Source organism: Sclerotinia sclerotiorum, genomic scaffold (assembly GCF_000146945.2).
Source record: "Sclerotinia sclerotiorum 1980 UF-70 scaffold_1 genomic scaffold, whole genome shotgun sequence".
NCBI lineage: Eukaryota > Fungi > Ascomycota > Leotiomycetes > Helotiales > Sclerotiniaceae > Sclerotinia > Sclerotinia sclerotiorum.
Window position 1 is genome coordinate 499,056 of NW_001820835.1, and position 19,589 is coordinate 518,644.

General features: G+C 43.2%; 9 protein-coding genes across 9 annotated transcripts in view; 5 read left to right on the plus strand and 4 right to left on the minus strand.

Annotated features, from left to right (window-relative positions):
* Window positions 1–2,469, minus strand: part of SS1G_00189 (hypothetical protein) — a gene marked incomplete at both ends in the record, with an annotated part of 3,096 nt that extends 627 nt beyond the window's left edge. The window contains 2 exons of the mRNA XM_001598053.1: window positions 80–1,733; window positions 1,831–2,469. Of these exons, the coding sequence (XP_001598103.1) occupies window positions 80–1,733; window positions 1,831–2,469 (2,293 nt within the window). The remainder of the gene's footprint in view (window positions 1–79; window positions 1,734–1,830) is intronic.
* A 1,186-nt stretch (window positions 2,470–3,655) lies between these two features.
* On the plus strand, window positions 3,656–4,605 carry SS1G_00190 (uracil phosphoribosyltransferase; the record flags this gene model as incomplete). Its single annotated transcript, XM_001598054.1, has 5 exons — window positions 3,656–3,810; window positions 3,870–4,228; window positions 4,280–4,434; window positions 4,490–4,506; window positions 4,554–4,605. The coding sequence occupies 5 exons, from the start codon at window positions 3,656–3,658 to the stop codon at window positions 4,603–4,605; spliced, it is 738 nt and encodes a 245-aa protein (XP_001598104.1).
* Window positions 4,606–4,842: 237 nt separating this feature from the next.
* Window positions 4,843–5,452, minus strand: SS1G_00191 (hypothetical protein; the record flags this gene model as incomplete). Its single annotated transcript, XM_001598055.1, has 4 exons — window positions 4,843–5,078; window positions 5,146–5,284; window positions 5,352–5,393; window positions 5,450–5,452. 4 exons carry the CDS (start codon window positions 5,450–5,452, stop codon window positions 4,843–4,845), a joined length of 420 nt encoding a protein of 139 aa, XP_001598105.1.
* Window positions 5,453–6,433: 981 nt separating this feature from the next.
* SS1G_00192 (hypothetical protein) lies at window positions 6,434–9,457 on the plus strand (the record flags this gene model as incomplete). The annotated part of the gene is made up of 16 exons (XM_001598056.1): window positions 6,434–6,786; window positions 6,845–6,963; window positions 7,083–7,152; window positions 7,206–7,345; window positions 7,399–7,419; window positions 7,487–7,509; window positions 7,560–7,667; window positions 7,716–7,755; window positions 7,808–7,906; window positions 7,957–8,039; window positions 8,109–8,218; window positions 8,434–8,467; window positions 8,680–8,846; window positions 8,980–9,065; window positions 9,133–9,202; window positions 9,373–9,457. 16 exons carry the CDS (start codon window positions 6,434–6,436, stop codon window positions 9,455–9,457), a joined length of 1,608 nt encoding a protein of 535 aa, XP_001598106.1.
* A 782-nt stretch (window positions 9,458–10,239) lies between these two features.
* On the plus strand, window positions 10,240–10,733 carry SS1G_00193 (predicted protein; the record flags this gene model as incomplete). Its single annotated transcript, XM_001598057.1, has 2 exons — window positions 10,240–10,555; window positions 10,657–10,733. 2 exons carry the CDS (start codon window positions 10,240–10,242, stop codon window positions 10,731–10,733), a joined length of 393 nt encoding a protein of 130 aa, XP_001598107.1.
* A 2,233-nt stretch (window positions 10,734–12,966) lies between these two features.
* Window positions 12,967–14,689, minus strand: SS1G_00194 (hypothetical protein; the record flags this gene model as incomplete). Its single annotated transcript, XM_001598058.1, has 7 exons — window positions 12,967–12,995; window positions 13,046–13,127; window positions 13,181–13,282; window positions 13,330–13,439; window positions 13,491–13,970; window positions 14,027–14,334; window positions 14,388–14,689. The coding sequence occupies 7 exons, from the start codon at window positions 14,687–14,689 to the stop codon at window positions 12,967–12,969; spliced, it is 1,413 nt and encodes a 470-aa protein (XP_001598108.1).
* Window positions 14,690–15,251: 562 nt separating this feature from the next.
* Window positions 15,252–16,334, plus strand: SS1G_00195 (40S ribosomal protein S1; the record flags this gene model as incomplete). The annotated part of the gene is made up of 5 exons (XM_001598059.1): window positions 15,252–15,265; window positions 15,416–15,500; window positions 15,558–15,583; window positions 15,637–16,138; window positions 16,191–16,334. The coding sequence occupies 5 exons, from the start codon at window positions 15,252–15,254 to the stop codon at window positions 16,332–16,334; spliced, it is 771 nt and encodes a 256-aa protein (XP_001598109.1).
* A 356-nt stretch (window positions 16,335–16,690) lies between these two features.
* On the plus strand, window positions 16,691–17,635 carry SS1G_00196 (hypothetical protein; the record flags this gene model as incomplete). Its single annotated transcript, XM_001598060.1, has 4 exons — window positions 16,691–16,763; window positions 16,858–16,928; window positions 17,082–17,522; window positions 17,585–17,635. 4 exons carry the CDS (start codon window positions 16,691–16,693, stop codon window positions 17,633–17,635), a joined length of 636 nt encoding a protein of 211 aa, XP_001598110.1.
* Window positions 17,636–17,883: 248 nt separating this feature from the next.
* On the minus strand, window positions 17,884–18,874 carry SS1G_00197 (hypothetical protein; the record flags this gene model as incomplete). The annotated part of the gene is made up of 3 exons (XM_001598061.1): window positions 17,884–18,422; window positions 18,559–18,629; window positions 18,690–18,874. 3 exons carry the CDS (start codon window positions 18,872–18,874, stop codon window positions 17,884–17,886), a joined length of 795 nt encoding a protein of 264 aa, XP_001598111.1.
* Between the last annotated feature and the right edge of the window lie 715 nt (window positions 18,875–19,589).

Below are 19,589 nucleotides of genomic sequence, written 5' to 3' on the forward strand. Positions count from 1 at the left end.
GACAAATAGACGAATCAGTTCATCCAAAGGGTCTTGGCCCGTTGCCGCAAATTTGTCGATGTATTGAGTGCTTTCGTACTCCACAACGCGAAGTTGATCATCGCTCCGATGAGCAGGATCAAATTGTCCACTGCCACAATAATTTCCTCCTCCGCCCACAAATTTGACAGTCTTTTGAACTTAGCAACAACGACGCGAAGAATCGTGTACATGAGATCCGAGTTCGCAATTGCATCACAAGCTTTCGGATTGTGATTGGTAACATTCAATGTCAATTTCAATGCCAAGATCTGTTGCTCGCCAAAGCTATCAAGTGGCCGATTCAAAGCGGTATTGAGGGTATTGCCTATGATGGGCAACAATTGACGAAGCCAAATTGTTTCATCTTGAGCGGTTCTTGCCACAAGAGAGTGGGATTCTAGAGTGGATAACGTCAAATAGAAGTCAATCGCTTCCTTTCCGCTAGGAAGATCCCATGAAGCATCGCCATCCGATGATGTCAATATCTCGAACAAACTGGTATTCAACTCTTCAGAAATTATGTCGCTGGCATCTCCAGCCTCCCTACTTTGTCGAACCATAAGCTCGAGGCATTTCAGGGCCAAGGTTCGAGGTGAAAGCTCAACTGGGCTGAGATCCTTCCATGCTGAAATTGCTAGCAGAAAATCATGATATGCCGATATGGAGTTCTGAGCCATTTTTGACATGTTCGTCTTGCGTTCTTTCGTCACAGAAATAATGCTTTTTTCAACGGAAATGAGACGATTTAGTAGCTTTGAAATACCCTGTTCTTGAAGTTGCGATACCACGAGAGGTACGCTTCCCTCTGCCAAAATAGGCGTGACGAGTGAAATCATCAAGAATCCCGATACGACATCAATTTCTTCGCCTATGCCAACAAACAGTCGTTGTTCAGCACCATGGGCACGAAATTGCCGAACAAAAGTCTTGTCCTTCATTTTGATGCCTAGATCTAAAAGGCCAGAACGTCGCATAGAGGACGTCTTTGCGGTGGGTGCGCCAATGCGATCGAGTAAATCTTCCACTTCATCCGCAAAACGGCTGTTTGCCCCTGCTTGTCTCAGTTCGTGGATTGAGCGAATAGTAGTGTTCGCAGCTTCATCTTCGCCTTCTTCATCTTCGCGAAAGCTTAATAAAGGCTTTAGGCTAGGTATGGAGCCACGGCGACGCTGTGAGCCCTGCGGGGTCTCCAAGGGCATGTCGAACGCTAACTGCTCCATCACGTCCTCTTCAACAAGCATAGAACGCTGCCGACTATACGTGAATTTCGGCCCTGTGATTTGGGAGCCTTGGCTAGCTTGTGCAGATGTGGTAAAAGTGGGGAGGTCTGGAGTAAGACTTTGAGCTCTCGAGTTGTGCAAATGTTGAAAATGATTCTCAAGCTGGGAATTATCATGCTCATTCCCAGATTCATCGTCGTCATCATTGTCATCATCGTCATCATCATCTTCTTCGTCTGAATCTTGGTGCGGAGCCTGCTTCACTAGTGAATCAATCAATCGTTTGCGAGGAATTATGCTCGTTGGTTTTGCAACTGCCGTTGATTTTGGCAACTTCCTGGCCATTGGATATGGTTTCTTCGGCTTAGTTATGACAAGAGAGAGCTCGTCCCCACTAGTACTTGCAGTTCCTTCAGTTCCATGATCTTTGTCAAGGAGGGCATCCCGTAGCTCCGCAGCCTTTGGCGGCATATGGCGCTTAGGGGCGTGCGGCTAACTGTAAGCTTATTTCACTGTCAGTGGACGCCGGTGACTTGAAGACTTGTGGCTGGGGTGCTATATTTCTCTGCCTAGGTGAACCTCGAAGTACCGTTGATTGTTTTAGGTCGGAGTGCGAAATAGGTTTTGCATGAACGGCAAGTCGTTTTGGTAAAGCATTAGAAATCGACTGTGCCTTCTTGTTTTGCGAATTTGGTGGTACTTTGGGAGGCACTACTGGGAGTTTGGCAGGCACCCGTCGCGGTTGTTCGACGGGCGAAAGCTTCCTCTTCTTACGCTCGGGCATTCCGTCTGAATCGTTATTCGTGGACGCTGTAATATTCGAATGTTTCGCCCTTGGAGTGGTGGTCGGGTTTTCATTGGCTTTTGGTAACAACTTGGAGGGATTCTTCCTTGCCGAAGGAGGCATCTCATCCTCGCTGAGTGACATATCGTATACGGAGGACTTTTGGAGAGCTTTCTGTTTCAACTTGGGAAACTTCCTCCGCATTGTAGATTGCCCCTCTTCATCGCTCGGCAGTGCATCGAACATGGCAGACTTTATCTTGACTCTCTGCGCAGACTTTGTAACATTCTTCCGCATTAGAGGTGGGTCTTCATCATCGCTGAGTGGAACATCGTACAAATCGACCGCAGATTTTGTTCTTGGGGCAGGAGTTGTGCTAGGTGAAGCGTTGTAGGCATTGGGAGCCCTTTCATGATTTGAGGGGGTGGGCTCATTGCTTGTCATAATGTCTGTCTTTGTCAATCCGGAGGGATTCCACGATGAACAAGTTTTGCGTAGCTGTGCCCTGCAAGGTGTTTTCGTGACGGTTTTCCATATGTAGTTATTGTTTTCCGAGGCCTCATCGTGTTTTCATAAGCCGCCATGATGTGCGGTAGGTATGGGTGACTCGGAAAGTGCAAAGTTGAAGCTGCACATCGAACGTTGGAAAGGCTGCTGTCGCAAATCACTTAAATAATGGGATATAGCTCCTGGGAGGCCTGAAATGGTATGATCACAAAGGTCTTCAGAAGCAGAAAATACCTTGGAAGAGAAGTGATTGCTGTGATAACTATTCGGTAGATACTTTCTGAATTTGAATTGATAAACTGTAGGAATGATTGAAGGCATTGATTAGGTATTGTATGGACAAACATTATTCCGAGCGCATAAGCCGTACACCACCATGGGCTCACCAAAGTGAATATATAATTCTTCCATTGTAAAAGAAGAAAAATGCTAATCAACTTTTTATTATGAATAGACAGACTGAATCAGAAGATATTACTACTAGGTCTGTAGGTAGGCATGATATATAAGATCCATTGGCATCTCATTAAAGAAAAAGGCTCACAAATGCCCCGAGGTATGTGATTTCAGACAGCCACTAATGGAGAACCTTATGTGGTCAAAGTTCTCCACTGAGAGATTGATATATACCAGGTAGCGTTGCCATCACTACCTACATTGTACTTCTACTTGAGAATATCTACTACTGGTCTCTGTTTCCGAAACAACCAAAGGTTCCCCTTGAAAAGTCTAATGATATTTCAATCGTGCGTGAGTCCAGAACCACTTCTATCTCTTCTAGATACAGTTTGTCATAGAATTGAAAGATCACCTACTCTTCACAGCCTGCCAAGATAGCTTTTATGCTTATCGGTTATCAATCTATCTAGGTACTCGCTTTACACCGGCACCCCACGAGAATTCATACGGAGCCCTCCGCAGAGCTGTTCAATTACAATTCCTGCAGCTTTGTCGCGTGTGCGGTTTTGAGCAGTAACCTGTAGGACTTATCTGAGGCAAGTGAATGAACTTGTTGAGCTAGCTCTGCGAAATTACCACTAACCAACATAGCGCGAAAAGATTCTCATTGTCAAGCCCTGATTGTGTCCTTGAGACTCGACTCAGTAGGAAATTTGACAGCAAAATGTTTTCTGAATCTTCAGAAGGTGTTAAATCGCCCGCACAATGTGTCGGCCCTGACTATCGCCCTGAGAAACCTATTGCAACCGTTTCAACTCCAGTTTCCTTCCCAAATGTGCATACGTTACCTCAAACCCCGCAGCTTATTGCTCTTCTTACGTACGTCATAGAAATCCTGCACCTGTCTATACAAACTTACTTACACCTGCGTGAAATAGCATGATCCGGGACAAGAACACGCAGCGTGCCGATTTCATATTTTACTCGAACCGAATCATTCGTTTACTGGTCGAAGAGGGTTTAAATCATTTACCTGTGGTAGAGCACACAATTACTACCCCAGTTGGGCGAACATATGCAGGAGTCCAGTTTCAGGGCAAAATATGTGGTGTTTCCATTATGAGAGCTGGTGAAGCTATGGAACAAGGACTACGAGATTGCTGTCGTTCAGTGAGGATTGGTAAAATATTGATACAGAGAGATGAGGAAACTTCTTTGCCTAAGCTCTTCTATGATAAACTTCCAGAAGATATTGCGCAACGTTGGGTATTACTTCTCGATCCCATGTTCGCAACAGGTAATTACTCCCAAACGACTTAAAATGATCCTGTTCTGATCTTTGACTTAGGAGGATCTGCATCAATGGCGGTAGACGTTTTAATTTCTCGAGGAGTTCCCGCAGAACGAATCCTTTTCTTGAACCTCATCGCCAGTCCAGAAGGCATCGAGTCATTTGCAAAGAAATATCAGAAAGTCAGAGTGGTAACCGCATTTATTGACCAGGTCAGTGCTTCCTTCCGCGTAACCCAAATGCACATCTCAGCTGACATGAGGATAGGGTCTTGATGAAAAGAAGTATGATTCTCACCGAATAACATTAAATTTTGCTAATGTTCGTCTAGTTACATTGTCCCTGGTCTTGGAGATTTTGGTGATAGATTCTATACCATGTAGAAAAGCCAATTTTCAATATCCTCTTAATATTTTAAAAATCTACCAAAACAACAATTTATGCCGGTGTTCCATTGATCTCTGCCACTTGAACCAATATTATTCGTAGCCAAGGATAGGTAGGATGATTTGATCCATTTGACACTCACAGCCCAAGACCATGTGAAACATTCGCCAACCGTGAGGCCCCAAAACTCCAAACAATAAAAATTATCACAACCCAAGCTGAGAACCTCAAGCTTAGTATTCGTCGTCCGCAACAATTCCATCGCCGCCATAACCACCCATCCCATCCTCGTCTCCCATTATGTCGTCATCGTTGTCGTCGTCGTCCTCGTCGCCTTTCGCGGCAGCACCAGATTGACGTCGAGCAGGTGCGCGTTCGGGGGCAAAATCTCCCCCGTCATCTCCTTCCTTCGCAACTGCATCGCAAGCATCAACCCAATCGGCATAAACATCCACGGAAGCAGACAGATCTATATGCAGGCGGCCATTAGCTAAAAATTGTCCTCCGCCCAAGTTTCTTTGTTGCAGGAAACTCACAGTTGATGGCGCATTGAAACTTTTGGTCGCATACTTTGCAGGAAAGTTGACCGACACCGGCTTTCTTGTCAATTTTGACAATAACCGAGTTTTCGTGATTGCAGAATAAGCAGGGAAAGGTGGTGCTTAAAACTTCTTTCTACGCAAAATTGTCAGGTTATGTCGCATGTCCAAGATAATGCGGAAAGTAGCTAAAAATGATGTACCTTTTTTGGGCCCTGAGGCTTCTTTGCTGCCTTGCGTTTACCCTAAATTCATATATTAGCAAAGAGCAAGAAGATGGGACAATAATAACTCCACATACCATGATGCTATTTAAAGTTCTTTAAAGTTGGCTGGGGATAATGATAAGTATGTTAAAGAAAATGCTGTGGGACTGGCGCGGTTCGGAAGATGTAGAAGCGCGACCGCTAGCCTGCACACTGATAGCTTTTTTATCAATGAGTGTAAGTGTCACGAAAGGCTGGGATCCTAGGTTCAGGCGGCGGGTTCCTGAAAATTGATACCTTATCGATAATGAGTAGTGAGTGATATCACTGCCACGAAGGACATTTATGGAGCCGCTGATTGTTCGACGTGATACGATTTAATTTGTATTAATAAGTTGCTTATATTCACAAATGGATTGATCTCGTGTTGAAAAGGTGTTGCATCTAAGAATTATAGATATATAGTCCAAAGTATATAGGGAGTGTACATAGTATAAATATATATTGAAAGGAGACAAGGAAACAAGGAGATGTCCTCTATGATTGTACCTGAACAACAGAAGTCAATGAATCCCTACTGTATACGCCGTGACTGCTTTGTAGCTTATTCATAGTGTGCAAATCCCTTCTTTATTATACTCTGTAGTGGGGCTGATAAACCACCCCAGAAGCTGCCCATCTGACATTTCGACCATAGCTTGGAGAGTGAATGATAGGAAACGGAAACAATTGCCATAGATACAAGAAATGCAAGAGATGACCAACTAGCATACACCACTTTATTCATCATTTCCACTTTCCTCCAATCCGTCAATCTATTCCATTCCTCGTATCATTCATCAAGAAAGAGGAAAGCCACTTTCCAATTTCGTAATACGTGTTCTTGTGCCTTTTGAATACTTTACCTACCTACCTAGGTATCGGACAGGCAAACGATACCAACGCGCCGAGTCCCTTTACCCCTCACCTCCCAGAATATAAACCTGCCCATTTCCTTCCCAAAATAAACTGAAGCCACTTACTTACTCTCTCGAACACTTCTTTTTGGAAACCTGCCATATTCCAAACCACCTTCCAAGATGTCTTCTTCGCCTCCTGACCAGACTGCTTTAATGCAGGAGATCCTCAATTCCATCAAGAGTCTCCAACTCAACCAGTCCCAACTTGCATCTAATGTCGATGCCATTACTGGCCGTGTCAATGTCTTAGCTGGTATGAAGGAAGTACGTGATGTTGCTTCTACTGATTCAGCAACTATTTCCAACCCTTCCGAACCTCTTGCAAGCAGCGATGAAAGTACATCCAAAGATGATGCTTTCAAAGATGCCGATGTGCCCAAATCTCCAACTATCTCGGCGGCAAAGCCCGAGGAGACACCCATTCCTTCTTATCCTCAAAAAGCAAGCACTGGTACTTCTCGAATCATTCTCACGTGAGTTCTTTTCAATGCATGTAGGGAATAGAGACATTTAATTGAATTATGATATAAGTACATACCCCGGACAATCCGGTATCAATCCCCTTCCTATGGAATGGGGCCATAGCGATCCGCAAATTAGAGGCCCGGTAGTTGTGTCCAGAGCTACGGAAACTGCCAGAAGACGTAACGGTAAGTTTGTTCACCATTTCACAGATTTTTGGTATACTAATTGTTTGTTTTAGCAATTGGAGGTATGTTTTGCTTGTCTGCTGATAAATCGTGATCTGATCTGATTCCGACATTGGTAGCCCACGGTGGATCTTATTCGATATATTATGCTTTGGCTGTTGCCAGCAAGGAGATCAAGGCAGATCACAAGTAGGCTTGGAAACAGCTCAATTTAACATGGCAAATAAATTAACATATTGCAGGCCGGATTTCACAAACACAGAGCCTGCTGCAAATATTGGACCGTTTCCTCAATGGGCTGACAAGAAGAAGATAGTATCGATGGATCCCTTGGGCCATCTTGCTCCATGGCTTTTTAAGGATACAATTGAGAAGGAAAATGGTGAGTAACCCCCACGTAAGGCTATAATGTAGCTTTGGGCTGACCAAACGCAGTTGATATTAGACCTACTATTGGTATGTACTATGACAACCTTTGGATAATCGAGATCGTATTAGGCAATAGTACTAATTATATTGATAGCAATCACCCGAGCTCATATGAAGGTAATTTGTAACGTTGGATGGCAAGGTAGTAATACTAACGGCTCTGATAGCTACCAGAACTGGAAACTAGTGTTCGTGAAGGTCGGCTCGTACCGGATGGCAAAATTTGCCTGAATGAGGCGGGAGAGCTTGCAGTAACGAAATTTGCCGTTGAACCGGTATGTTGATTTTTCCACTGTCAAAGTATACGTCTAATGATATCACAGGTCTGGTACTTGCCCGGAGTCGCTGAGCGATTCGGCATTTGTTCGTATTCCCATCGTAGCTTCGGAAGTCATCTTGCTTACCTATATTCTAGCCGAGGGGGTTCTCAGGAGAGCATTGTTTGAGCACACTGGTGGATCATACCCCGAATTGATTACCAGGGGCGATATTAAGCTCTTCATGCCACCAATTGGTATGAGACAGTAATCTCGATCCAGCATAGAGATCTCTAACTATTTATAGGTGGATTGACCGTCTACTGCTTTGGAGACCCCGCGAAGATGTCAGATGAGAATGTTCGCCTAGCTTTACGAATACATGACGAGGTAAAAATAAAATGCCGCAGTTTGAGGTACCACGATTAGGAGATCTTTCATGCTGATATTCTTTAACAGTGTAACGGCAGTGACGTGTTCGGATCTGATATCTGTACATGCCGTCCTTACCTGATCTATGGTATTGAGGAGGCTGTCAAAGAGGCGCAAAAGGGCGGAAGCGGAGGTGAGTACAAATGATTTCATTTTCACACCTCCTACCTCCAGCTATTTTCGGATATTTCGTTTTATACCCATTGGGACATAAACAGCAGTTCCCGAATGCGTTCACTATCTATGCAATTCTCGTAGGCAATTACTGACTGTGGTTTTTCTAGTCGGTGAGTACAGTTTCCATCGGTCTTTCAATATCATAACTAATTATTTCCCAAGTAATTTACTTCAGAAAAGAGGGTAGAGCTCTTGGAGAGGTCACAAAGGTAATTGAAATTTCCGCGGCTCATGGGTCGTCTGCACTGCATTTATCCTTCTGTTGTGGGGCACACCGAGGCTTATCAACTTACACAACACCCACACCATTTCCCCCACTTCCAATCATTTTTTCCATGACATCCGCATTTATCCTCTCAGATCTTTATGATTAATCACTTCTCTGGATCTCTCTGAGACAATCTCTAACTCGGTCATGTAGTACCTCGTTTACAACGCCAGAAAGCGCGGACTTGATCGAGCTTCGGAATATTTTAAACGCACGGAAAATATCGCCGGTGTAAAAGATATGCGCTTCCAGGCGTTGATGCCCGACATTCTTCATTGGTTGGGAATAAAGAAAATTGACAGAATGCTAAGTATGAGCAAGTAGGTTACTCAAACCCGCAACATATCAGATGCAGGAGTAACCATATTTACAGCATGAAACATGATGCCATAGTCGGTCAAGGGTAAGGAACGCGCACGGAACATTGGTTCACATTGCTAAATAACCGTCTAGAATTCCCATACATGAACGAGTTGAACTACCCGAATCTTGGATCCCAGCAGATTCGAGGGTCGAGATTGATGCCAAGATTACAGCAGGTCAGTTTTGCCACGCACCATTCATAATCCCAATACCTTGTAATAGGGCTGAATAAATTGCAACTAGGATACTTCACTACTGGTCACAGAATGACTGAGGAGGAGCTCGCTGCCGTCAAGGGACGTAGTTGGGATGAGTAAGTACCCCTTTATGAAAGTTTGCAGTAGTGAAACTTTATGAAACTGACCCAAATCGCAGTATTGATCATTGATCACGCGCGGAGAGAAAGATTTCATGACTCGGGCCGCACAATGTACCTGCATGCAGCATGAGTGCCTAACATACCAAACGTAGTCTAGCATATAGAACACGATTTTTTCTTACCGGTGTTATGTTTTGTCAGATCTCGGTTGAGCATGGTGACTTGTTTGACAGAACATACGACATATGACATTGCCGTATCCCAAGTACGGAAAACTAGGTACAGTCGTGGCTTCACAAGTATTGTATGCAGTCAAACACACCCAACATAACAAAATTCCCAACTTCCAAGATTTTTGGGATTTGGATGGAAAGGCGCCATATTATCGTAAAGTTTCAATCAATCGTAGCCAGACATTCATTGGGGGTCAGCTAGTTAAAGGCGGGCCCGAGTGAGGGGTCGACATTGATAGTGTCTTTCTGATGGTAAGCTTGCCCACCTTTTCCCATGCACGTTTGATGCATGTGTACAACACCATAACCATTAACAACCCACCACATCATTAATGTTGGCGTGGACAAAATAAATGTGGTAATTCTCTCACAGTCTAGCATGTGGCTAGAACGACCTTTTTCTTATTTATCGGCTTTCTGGTAAGGATGTCTTAAACCGGCTTGACTTGTTTTCCTATCTAGTACGTACCTACTTGCTTAACAGGCCTGCCATGCTTTTCTGCGTGTTATTTAATATAGACAAGTGTATCTCCAAACTTTCTTTACTCCTCTTTCTCTTTCCTAGAATTCCTTTCCCCAGATAATCTGCACTTGATCAATTCTTTCCGAATAATAAATATCATCAAAAGCTTCACATCGCTCATCAGTTTCAACCAATCTCATTCATCGGCCCACTCCGGATTATCACTGCCCGACCCCAAGTGGAGAAACGAAAAGTTATATAACTGGTCGATCATTTGCCCTACGGTATATCATACGCTACGAACCAATTGTCTTTTCCATTCCATAGAATTCACCATGTCATCCAAAACTCAATCACGAGGATCATCACCCAAAGTGTCTGCTCGACCCAAACTTATGAGAGCACATGCCACCGCACCTTCATTAGTCACGGGCAACGCATCTCGCAAAGATCTTGCCAATCTTCAATCCTCGTCGAAAGCAGCTTCGATTCTCACCCGCGTGGCTAGCTACTCGGCCCAGCAGGATCATGGAAGTCCGAGAAGTACCAGTAGTGCGTACTCGACCCCCGGAAACCGAAGTCCGAGGAGTCCGGAGAGTGGATTGGCGAGAAGCTGTAAGGATGAGTTGAAAAATATGCAGCAGTATCAGTGTTAGTACCCCCAGTGTTCCATTTCCATACCCCTTTGGTGTTGTCTGAAGACGTGATGAGAGGCAGAGGCTGATTACGTTGATAGCAGCGGGGTACTTTAGTTTTCCCAGCTTTGAAGATTTTCAAGGATACCAAGAGCCGACTGAGAGGATGGAACGAAAGAGCGTTTCGTGAGTGAAGAGATGGAAGTGAACGGACGAGAGATGAAAATAGAGTATATAAAAGGACGAGATGTCACATCATCGTTCATCATCATAAGTAATTGGGTTCTGGGCTGGTTCTTGGGACAGGGATTTCACCATTTGGGATTTTTCATGATTGATACCTTACATAACGACGGAACGGGACGGACGGACGGATAAGTGTTCCAGGGTCCGGAGCACTGGCACTACCTGGCACTGGTACCGGCACTGGCGGTAATTCTAGAGGATAATGGAGGATTCGGAGGACCGATCGATGATCTTTCCCAATGGATCTCGGACTGGCCTTTATTTTATTTTTTTCTGGACTTTTTGTCGCGTTGGTCGGCTTGCTTGCCTATGTGCCTGCTTGCTGGATAACTAACTTATTGACTGATGGAATGGCATGAAATTTGGAATTTAGAATTGTGGAACTGGGGCATTGATGGTTATTTATCGCGCGGGTGTATATAGTATATATGGGTTTTCATGTCTGGTGTACTTGGTTGGCTGTATTTATGGCTTTCCTTCCTTATTATACCCCCTTCTACATAGTTTTTAGGTAATTAATTAAAAAAGGCATTTCAGATTTTAGGGATTTTAGATATTTTCATGATTGTGACTGTGTGTGTTTTGTTCGTTCTTCGTGAGGTATTACAAAGTATTACATATACCTAGTAGTTGAATTGAGTTGAGCTGAGCTGATGATTAACTGGCACGATAGATGGTTTGAATAAATCCCATCTGGCAATACTTACCTAAAAGTGAGGATTCATGTACTCTGTACAAATAGAAGTTATTCAAATTACCAAGTACTTATATTCAATTAGTATACTTATGTATACACAACACTATCCTCACAAAATGATATCAAAGACTCAAATTCGAAGCAGGATGGTCAAATCTAACCCAACACTAGGTAGAAGAAACTTACATCTATATATCTCTTTAACTATCAAAACTATCACAATACTTACTTACCTACCAATACTCAATAGATATCCTAATAAAGCACACAGCAAACTCAATCAAATACCTCCCTCCTCACACCTACATACCTACTCCATATCCCACACACCTCACACACCTACCTCACAACACCCACCAACCCACCTCACAAGAATATTTAATACACAAAATTAACTATTAGATTACTAAAACCGATATAATTATACTCAGAAAGAAAAAGAAAACTCAGTTTATACTATTTATTTTCTTTTTTTTGCTTTCCTAATATAGTTTTAGTTTTACTTATACTATGCGTTTATATCTTCACATAAATAAGATCTTATACTCCGTATTTCCCATTCTCATTCCGCATTCACACTCCAATTCAATTCCTCAATAACTAAAACCAAAACCTAAAATCAAATCAAAACTAAAATCAAAAACCCCAGCTACGGATATCCTGCCCAGTATCTAGTATATAGTATCTAGTATCTAGTATCTAGTACCCGATGCTAAATCAAGAAAACATCTATCTATCTATCTATCTATCCATCTATCCTAACAAGTAACAAATAACAACCATCACCAGTATACACAAAACACCAAGCCTAAGGAAATATTCTCTCTAATAAATGAATCAAAAATATACATACATACGTAAATATAATTTCACTGAAGATCTTAAATTTTAAATTAGAACCTACTTACCTAGGTAATCTTAGGAAGAGGGTAGTGTCCACCTTCATTGAATTTACTTCTGTGATTAGGTATGTTCTCTGGACAGTTGGCTGCGGATGAGATCTTGATGGCGTTTTGGATAAGTGCCATTTGGAAATGATTGACTATTCATATTCATTGAGTGAACGAATGAGTAGAATTTCATCAATTTGAAAGTATTCATGCTGCAAGATATACTGTTTTTTTCTTCTTTTCCCCTTTTCTTAAATTTTCACAGTTGATCTAATTGTCCTCGACACATTGAATGAGGTGGTCTGTCTTTTAGTTGGGTTTGGGTTCATGCCTCAACCTCTGGAACACCAGTAAATCTTTCTTTTCCAAATGACACATGTATTGGATTGTATCCTATCCCTAAAATGCAAAGCCTTCCTATTCTACTTTTCCAATTTTTAAGGTACACATCCATTTGTCAACTCCTGCCCTGCCTTTGTTGAAGGGATTGCCTAGATGCAACCCCAAGCCAAGCGCCACCACTCCTGTTGAATGCCCTTTTAATTCGAAACTCCCTATGCAAAAATTTTACATCCATATCTATTTTTTCATTATTTAATAAAGTACACGGGTGAGAATACGTGCTATATATGTTAGTATTGTATGATTAATTCAAGTGTACAAGAGGACTTACAGCTCAAAGCTTCTAAGCTATCAGCAATCTCCTTCAGATCGCTAGTTTGTACATTGCTAATATCAGCCATGAGATATGCGACCTAAATAAAATTAGTAAATTGTCGAGAACAGTAGGAATACACAATTTTCATACATCGCCTTTGTTATCAGTGATTTGTTTGTCTACATTGTGATCGCCGAGAATTTCGTTAACCTTTCTCAATACACCAGGAATGTTGTGATGGATGTAGATGACCTAAAAAATCAGTAAGTTTATCGTAGAACTATAGACAATGAACTCACTCTTGCATGGTTGGACTCGTCCAATGTAAGAGAACGAAGATTGACCTCTGGTAAGTTCACAGCTCCAAGAGTGACACCAGAGTTCACATATCTGACAAGGGCCTCGCCAACTGAGAAATCATGTTAGTCAAGGGCGATTCGCTTACTGAGGAAGCACATACCTTCAACACCAATAGCACGCTGAGCTTCCTCGGTACTACCACCAATATGGGGGCTGAGAATGATGTTGCTGAGACTACGAAGATCCTCTGCCCAAGGATTTAAGCTATTTGTAAAGTAAGGACCATTTCCGCCTGGTTCACTTGGATATACATCCAAAGCTGCACCGGCGATCTTTCCACTTCTTGAGGCTTCAATAAGAGCTGGAATATCAATCACGCTACCGCGGGATGCGTTGATAAGATAGCTGCCATCCTTCATTTGATCGAATTGTGCTCTGCCAATAAGATTCTTAGTTTCTGGAAGTTCTGGAACATGGCATGTAATAAAGTCCGCGGTATTGAGTAATTCGTTCAAGGTAGGAACCTGTTTAGCAGTACCCAATGCCATGAGATTGACGACATCGTAGTAGATTACCGACATGCCCATGGCTTCGGCAAGAACAGACAATTGTGAACCAATGTGACCGTAACCAATTATACCTAAAAGTTTGAGAATTAGGTCAAGTGAAAGAAATATAATGTGTAAGGTCACAAACCGAGAGTTTTTCCACGAATTTCCCAGCATTTGTTGCTAACTTTATTCCAGGTTCCATTGTGTAATTCATTCGATCTGTCACCGAGTTGACGGGCAAGAACTATGATCTCTGCAATGACCAATTCTGCTACACTTCGGGAGTTGGCAAAAGGGGAGTTGAATACTGCAATACCATGTGCGGCAGCATATTCAAGGTCGACTTGATTTGTGCCAATACAGAAACATCCCACCACGATCAAGTTCTTGGCTTCACGAAGGACTTTCTCGCTGAGCTTAGTTTTTGATCTAATTCCAATGACATGGACATCTCTGCATAGTAGTCATTAGCAAAGTATACTTTCGTCTTTTATCTTTTATCTTACCGAATCTTTTCAATCAATTCAGCCTCTGGTAAAGAAGTCTTCAGGGATTCAACTTGGTATCCTTGTTCAGAAAGGATATCTTTTCCACTTTGATTGACATTTTCCAAGAGTAAAATCTTGATATCTTGAGTATCGAATGGCTTCAATTGCTTTGCATTGGTTCTTGCGGCCGCTCTCGAAATCGAGCCGGGCCCGAAGCTTGATGGGGGAGAATGAAAGGTTGCTGTAGGAGAAAGGCTCAGGCTATTGGAGACCATTCTTGAAAGGCCACTGGCTCCAGCGATATCTTGTGGTGATGCCATTTTGTTATAATTGATTGAAAGAGATGAATATGAATACCAATATGAATATGGAAGTAAAAACGAAGTATATTTCTACTTCTGAAGGGGACAATCAAACAATTTATGTTTCTGTATGGATGAGTCAATAACTAAGAAGTCAATTTGAGAATACAAATATTGAGGGGCGTAGGGTGGTGCATGGGCATGGGCATGGACATGGGAAAATACCTTACAAGCAAACTCGCAAACTATTGCTGTGTGGAAGAATTATCGCGTCATCGGGCAAGGCTCGGCAAGGCTCCGTAACAATGAAGAAAAAAACTACCAGTGCTAGGTATCCGGTAACCTCACAGGGTTTGGTTTGTGAATTTTCACATTTTCATTTTCATTTCATTATTTTCACAAAGTCACTTTTCTTGGCGCTTGGACCCTCTGCACCTGCGATTATCAAAAATAACTCGCTTAATTTTCATTTACGCACAGAAATCAAAAGTTTGATTGACCTCTTCTTGATTTCACACCAGACCACCAACGCCCATCATCAATTCAATCTCAGTCGGCGAATAGGTAACTTATCGCAATCATGGCTGTCGGAAAGTGAGTAAACTCCTCGCCATTATATCCTTTTCTCTCGATCTTGTAATATTGGAATCGATAAATCACAATAGCGTGGATTCGCGACAATTGGGCCAGGACGAGGACGAGAGGGGCAAAGCTATCGAGAATATGGATCTGACAGCACGACAGGAATAAGCGTCTCTCTAAGGGCAAGAAGGGTTTGAAGAAGAAGACCTTGGATCCCTTCACCCGTAAAGATTGGTACCAGATCAAGGTTTGTGAAATTCTTCGACTAAGATTTATTCGCAGAATCTGACAATATTTTTTATAGGCACCATCTTCATTCCAAATCAGAGAGTACGACAAATCCTATTACCTATTTTGCGAACTGCATCTAATAATTTATACAGTGTCGGAAAGACCCTCGTCAACAGAACCACCGGTCTCAAGAACGCCAACGACTCGTTGAAAGGAAGAATTATCGAGGTTTCTTTGGCCGATTTGCAAAAGGATGAGGACCACGCTTTCCGCAAGGTTAAGCTCCGTGTCGATGAGGTTCAAGGAAAGAACTGCTTGACCAACTTCCACGGTCTCGACTTCACATCAGACAAGCTCAGATCTCTTGTCCGAAAGTGGCAATCCTTGATCGAGGCAAACATCACTGTCAAGACCACCGACGACTACCTCCTCCGCCTCTTCGCTATCGCTTTCACCAAGCGCAGACCTAACCAGATCAAGAAGACCACATACGCTGCTTCTTCTCAAATCAGGGCGATCCGCAAGAAGATGACCGAGATCATTCAACGTGAGGCTAGCACCTGCACTCTCACTCAACTCACCGCCAAGCTCATCCCAGAGGTTATCGGTCGTGAGATTGAGAAGGCTACCCAAGGCATCTACCCATTACAAAACGTATGTTCAAGTATTTATTGGAGGTGAAATTTATGTACTAATTTTCCATCAGGTTCACATTAGAAAAGTCAAGCTTTTGAAGGCACCTAAGTTCGACCTTGGTGCTCTCCTCAACCTCCACGGCGAGTCAAACACAGATGAGCAAGGGCAAAAGGTTGAGAGGGAATTCAAGGAGAAGGTGTTGGAGCAAGTTTAAATAAGGGATGATGTTATGCGGTTTGGGTTTGATGGTGCATCATATGTAGTCAAGTCTGGGCTTTGGGCAATATAGGCGTGACTTTGCATCACATATAGCACAGGGCTATCATTCAATTCCAAAAATGTCAAAAAAATGCAAAAACACAGTGCCTATGAGGATGATCCACGTGAATTCCTAGTGGCGTTGTTGATTTTACATCAGCCTTGCTTTTAGCGAGTGACGTTGTGATTAATATGCCAAAAACCTTCCTTCCCTTCCAGAACAAACTTCATGACCTACTTCCAGACCTTTTGACCTCAACTCCACCCACAGAAGTTTTGTTCATTCTTTAATCGCTTTTCAAGCCCTTCACGATGGCATCCGACGACTCCATCCCAACCCTCAAAATACTTTTGATAGGCCCCTCGGGAGCGGGCAAATCCGCATGTACGACCGACCTGATTCCGCGCGGTTCATTTTCAGTGTTGCCGATGAGATCAGAGGTAGATTGTGCTAACGGGCGCTGGTGTCACGTCTTTAGTACTTATACGATATTGCGACGACCAGTTTGATTCGGAGAGTAGTACTGCTACTATCGGAGTTGATTTTAAGGTGTGTTGGTTTTGTCCCTGGATTATTTTGGCTTTTCCCCCTCCTTATCTTTCATTATTGAATGCATGGATAAGGGCATGATATAGTATCTAGACAGAGTAAGATTAAAACATAAGGTAGGAAATATACTAACAACCAAAAACCCACATCCAGCTCAAAACCCTCTCGATACACGGGAAACCCTACCGACTCAATCTCCTCGACACAGCAGGCCAAGAACGCTTCCGCACACTCTCGAATTCCTACTATCGCGGTGCGCATGCCGTGCTCCTCGTCTACGATGTGACGAATCGCGAAAGTTTTAATAGTATGGGGAGGTGGGTGGAGGAGGCGGAGAATAATGCCGTGGATGGGTGTGTGTTTTGGGTTGTGGGGACGAAGTGTGATTTGGGGAAGGGCGGGAAGAGGATGGTTAGTGTGGAGGAGGGGAAGGCGTTGGCGGATGGGTGGAGGGAGAGGGGGGTTAATATTTGTGGGTGGGGGGAGTGTAGTAGTAAGACTAGGGAAGGGGTGAAGGCGGTTTTTGAGGGGGTGGTAAGGGAGGTTGTCAAGAGGCCTGAGTTGTTGAAGGGGGGGCAGAGGAAGTCGGGAGGGGTGAGTTTTTTGGGGTTCTGTGACTTATCAAGGGACATGAATACTAACGGGTTGTTTGATAGGTTACAATCAGAGCAGCTAATGATAGCTATACATCGGGATGTGCTTGCTAGACTTCAAGTCTTACAGTAAGTGGAAGTGAGGGGTACTGGCACACACTATGCGATATTGGTTACGTTGATACGTGGATACGAAGCATATGTATACGGAGGCGTTACGTGGGTATTATTCTTTTGGATGGCATGGGATTATAACAGATACCCTTTTACATATACACAATAGACTGTACATTTCTATCCTTCTATTCTTTTGGTTTCAAGAATTCCACAACGGCTATTTTCACGTCAGTCAGCGAAAGTCCTCACAGTGGTGCCCAAGAATGAAAAGACAAACCTTGTCTAAATTCTTCCGGTTTCTCAGAAATTACCCAATGCCCAGCATCTATATCGGCAAGTTCAAACCGAGGGAAGAATTTCCCTATTATAGGAAGTGCTTCGTCTGGCACATAGTGGCTTTGCGTTCCCCGAACAAATAACGTAGGTTTGTTGAAGCGAATCGAATCTGGATCCTTGAATGGGAAATCACCAAGGTTGTCCAATGCGGCCCCGAGGATTTTAAGAGGAACCTTAAACTTCTGCGTCTTGTCTTCCGTGCGCACGAGGTTTCCGAGAAGGAATTGGCGGATAGGAAGCTCTTCTTCATAGTCCTTTAAGATGTTATCCGCTTCAGTTTGTTTGGACACTCCTGCCGCTTCGATTCTCTTCATTCCTTGGATGTATTTTCCAAAGTTACTGAGGAGTGCTGCATCAATGGGCGCATTATCTACGGATACTATATCCTCGACCACTTCTGGAGACTTAAGTGCCAGGGCCATTGCAGTTTTTGCGCCCATTGAGTGGCCTATCAGTGTAGGCCCAGTGAGCTTATGCTCGTTTATAAATTCAGCTACGTCGGCTGCCATGGCGGTATAATCGTGTTTGGGATGATGCGGTGAGTCGCCATGATTTCGCAGATCCTATCTATCCTCAATATATACTCTTCAAAGCTCCTCGAGGGATGTGACTCACAACAGCATAGACAGGTCTTCCTAGATCTCTTGCGAGAGCCCTGAAATTGACAATTAGTGAACCGAAAGGACGATAAAATGAATGCTCAAGGAAAGCTCACTTACTAATGCTCCTGTTATTCTTCTTGGATCCGAATAAACCATGCATGAAGATGATGGCTCGCGGAGCATTGGAAGAGGGATTGGCTGGTTCGTGCAAATCAAACGCTAGAGGGACGGTGCTAGATGTAGAGTAGTTCCTCCGACATGCGCGGAGGATGGTAGGTGATAACAATCGAGAAGGCATATTGAACTTGTAGAAAAGAAAAAGAAGAAGAAATAGCAATATGTGAGGTGAAGTGAGAAAATCGAGTAAAGGCTGCGATATCAGAGATAACAGAAAAATATTTTGATTCCGTGAGGAATGAATTTATTCAATTGGTCAGCCTTGCATTATCTCATGTCCGATAAGTTACCCGGTGGTGACCGATGATGTCCCGGTGCTTTGGTTTGCATTGTGTAGTGTAGTTTTTAATTTCGAATTGAACATTGTACTGAAGTGTCGTTCCGTCTTCTACGTTCATTTCGTTTGATCTCTGAAATGTGATCACAAATTCGAATGTTGTCGTCTCGAAGCTTCTGGTAAAAAGAGAGATCATGAGATTTAAATCTGGAACATTGATTCAACTTGGTACCCAGAAAAAGGTAGCTGCTATCTAGTAGGTACTTGTTTGTAAGGCGTTGTTGGCCGCATTTCTCACCTGATAATGTCGATAATGTCCCTCTTTAGTGTAATGTTGCAGAAACCTTTTCTTCACTCCGAATAAGTATAAATAAATGCTTCCTTTCCTTTTCTTGTCCATCAAAAGCTTTGCCAGAATTATAATAACCCAGATCCGAGATTTGCACACGGAGTAACGAAGACCCCGATTAATTTCAACCGAGGGAACCGTCACATTTCGCACCTGCCATATAATGAATAATAAATGATGTTATGCCAACCCAGCCTGGACTTTTCTTGT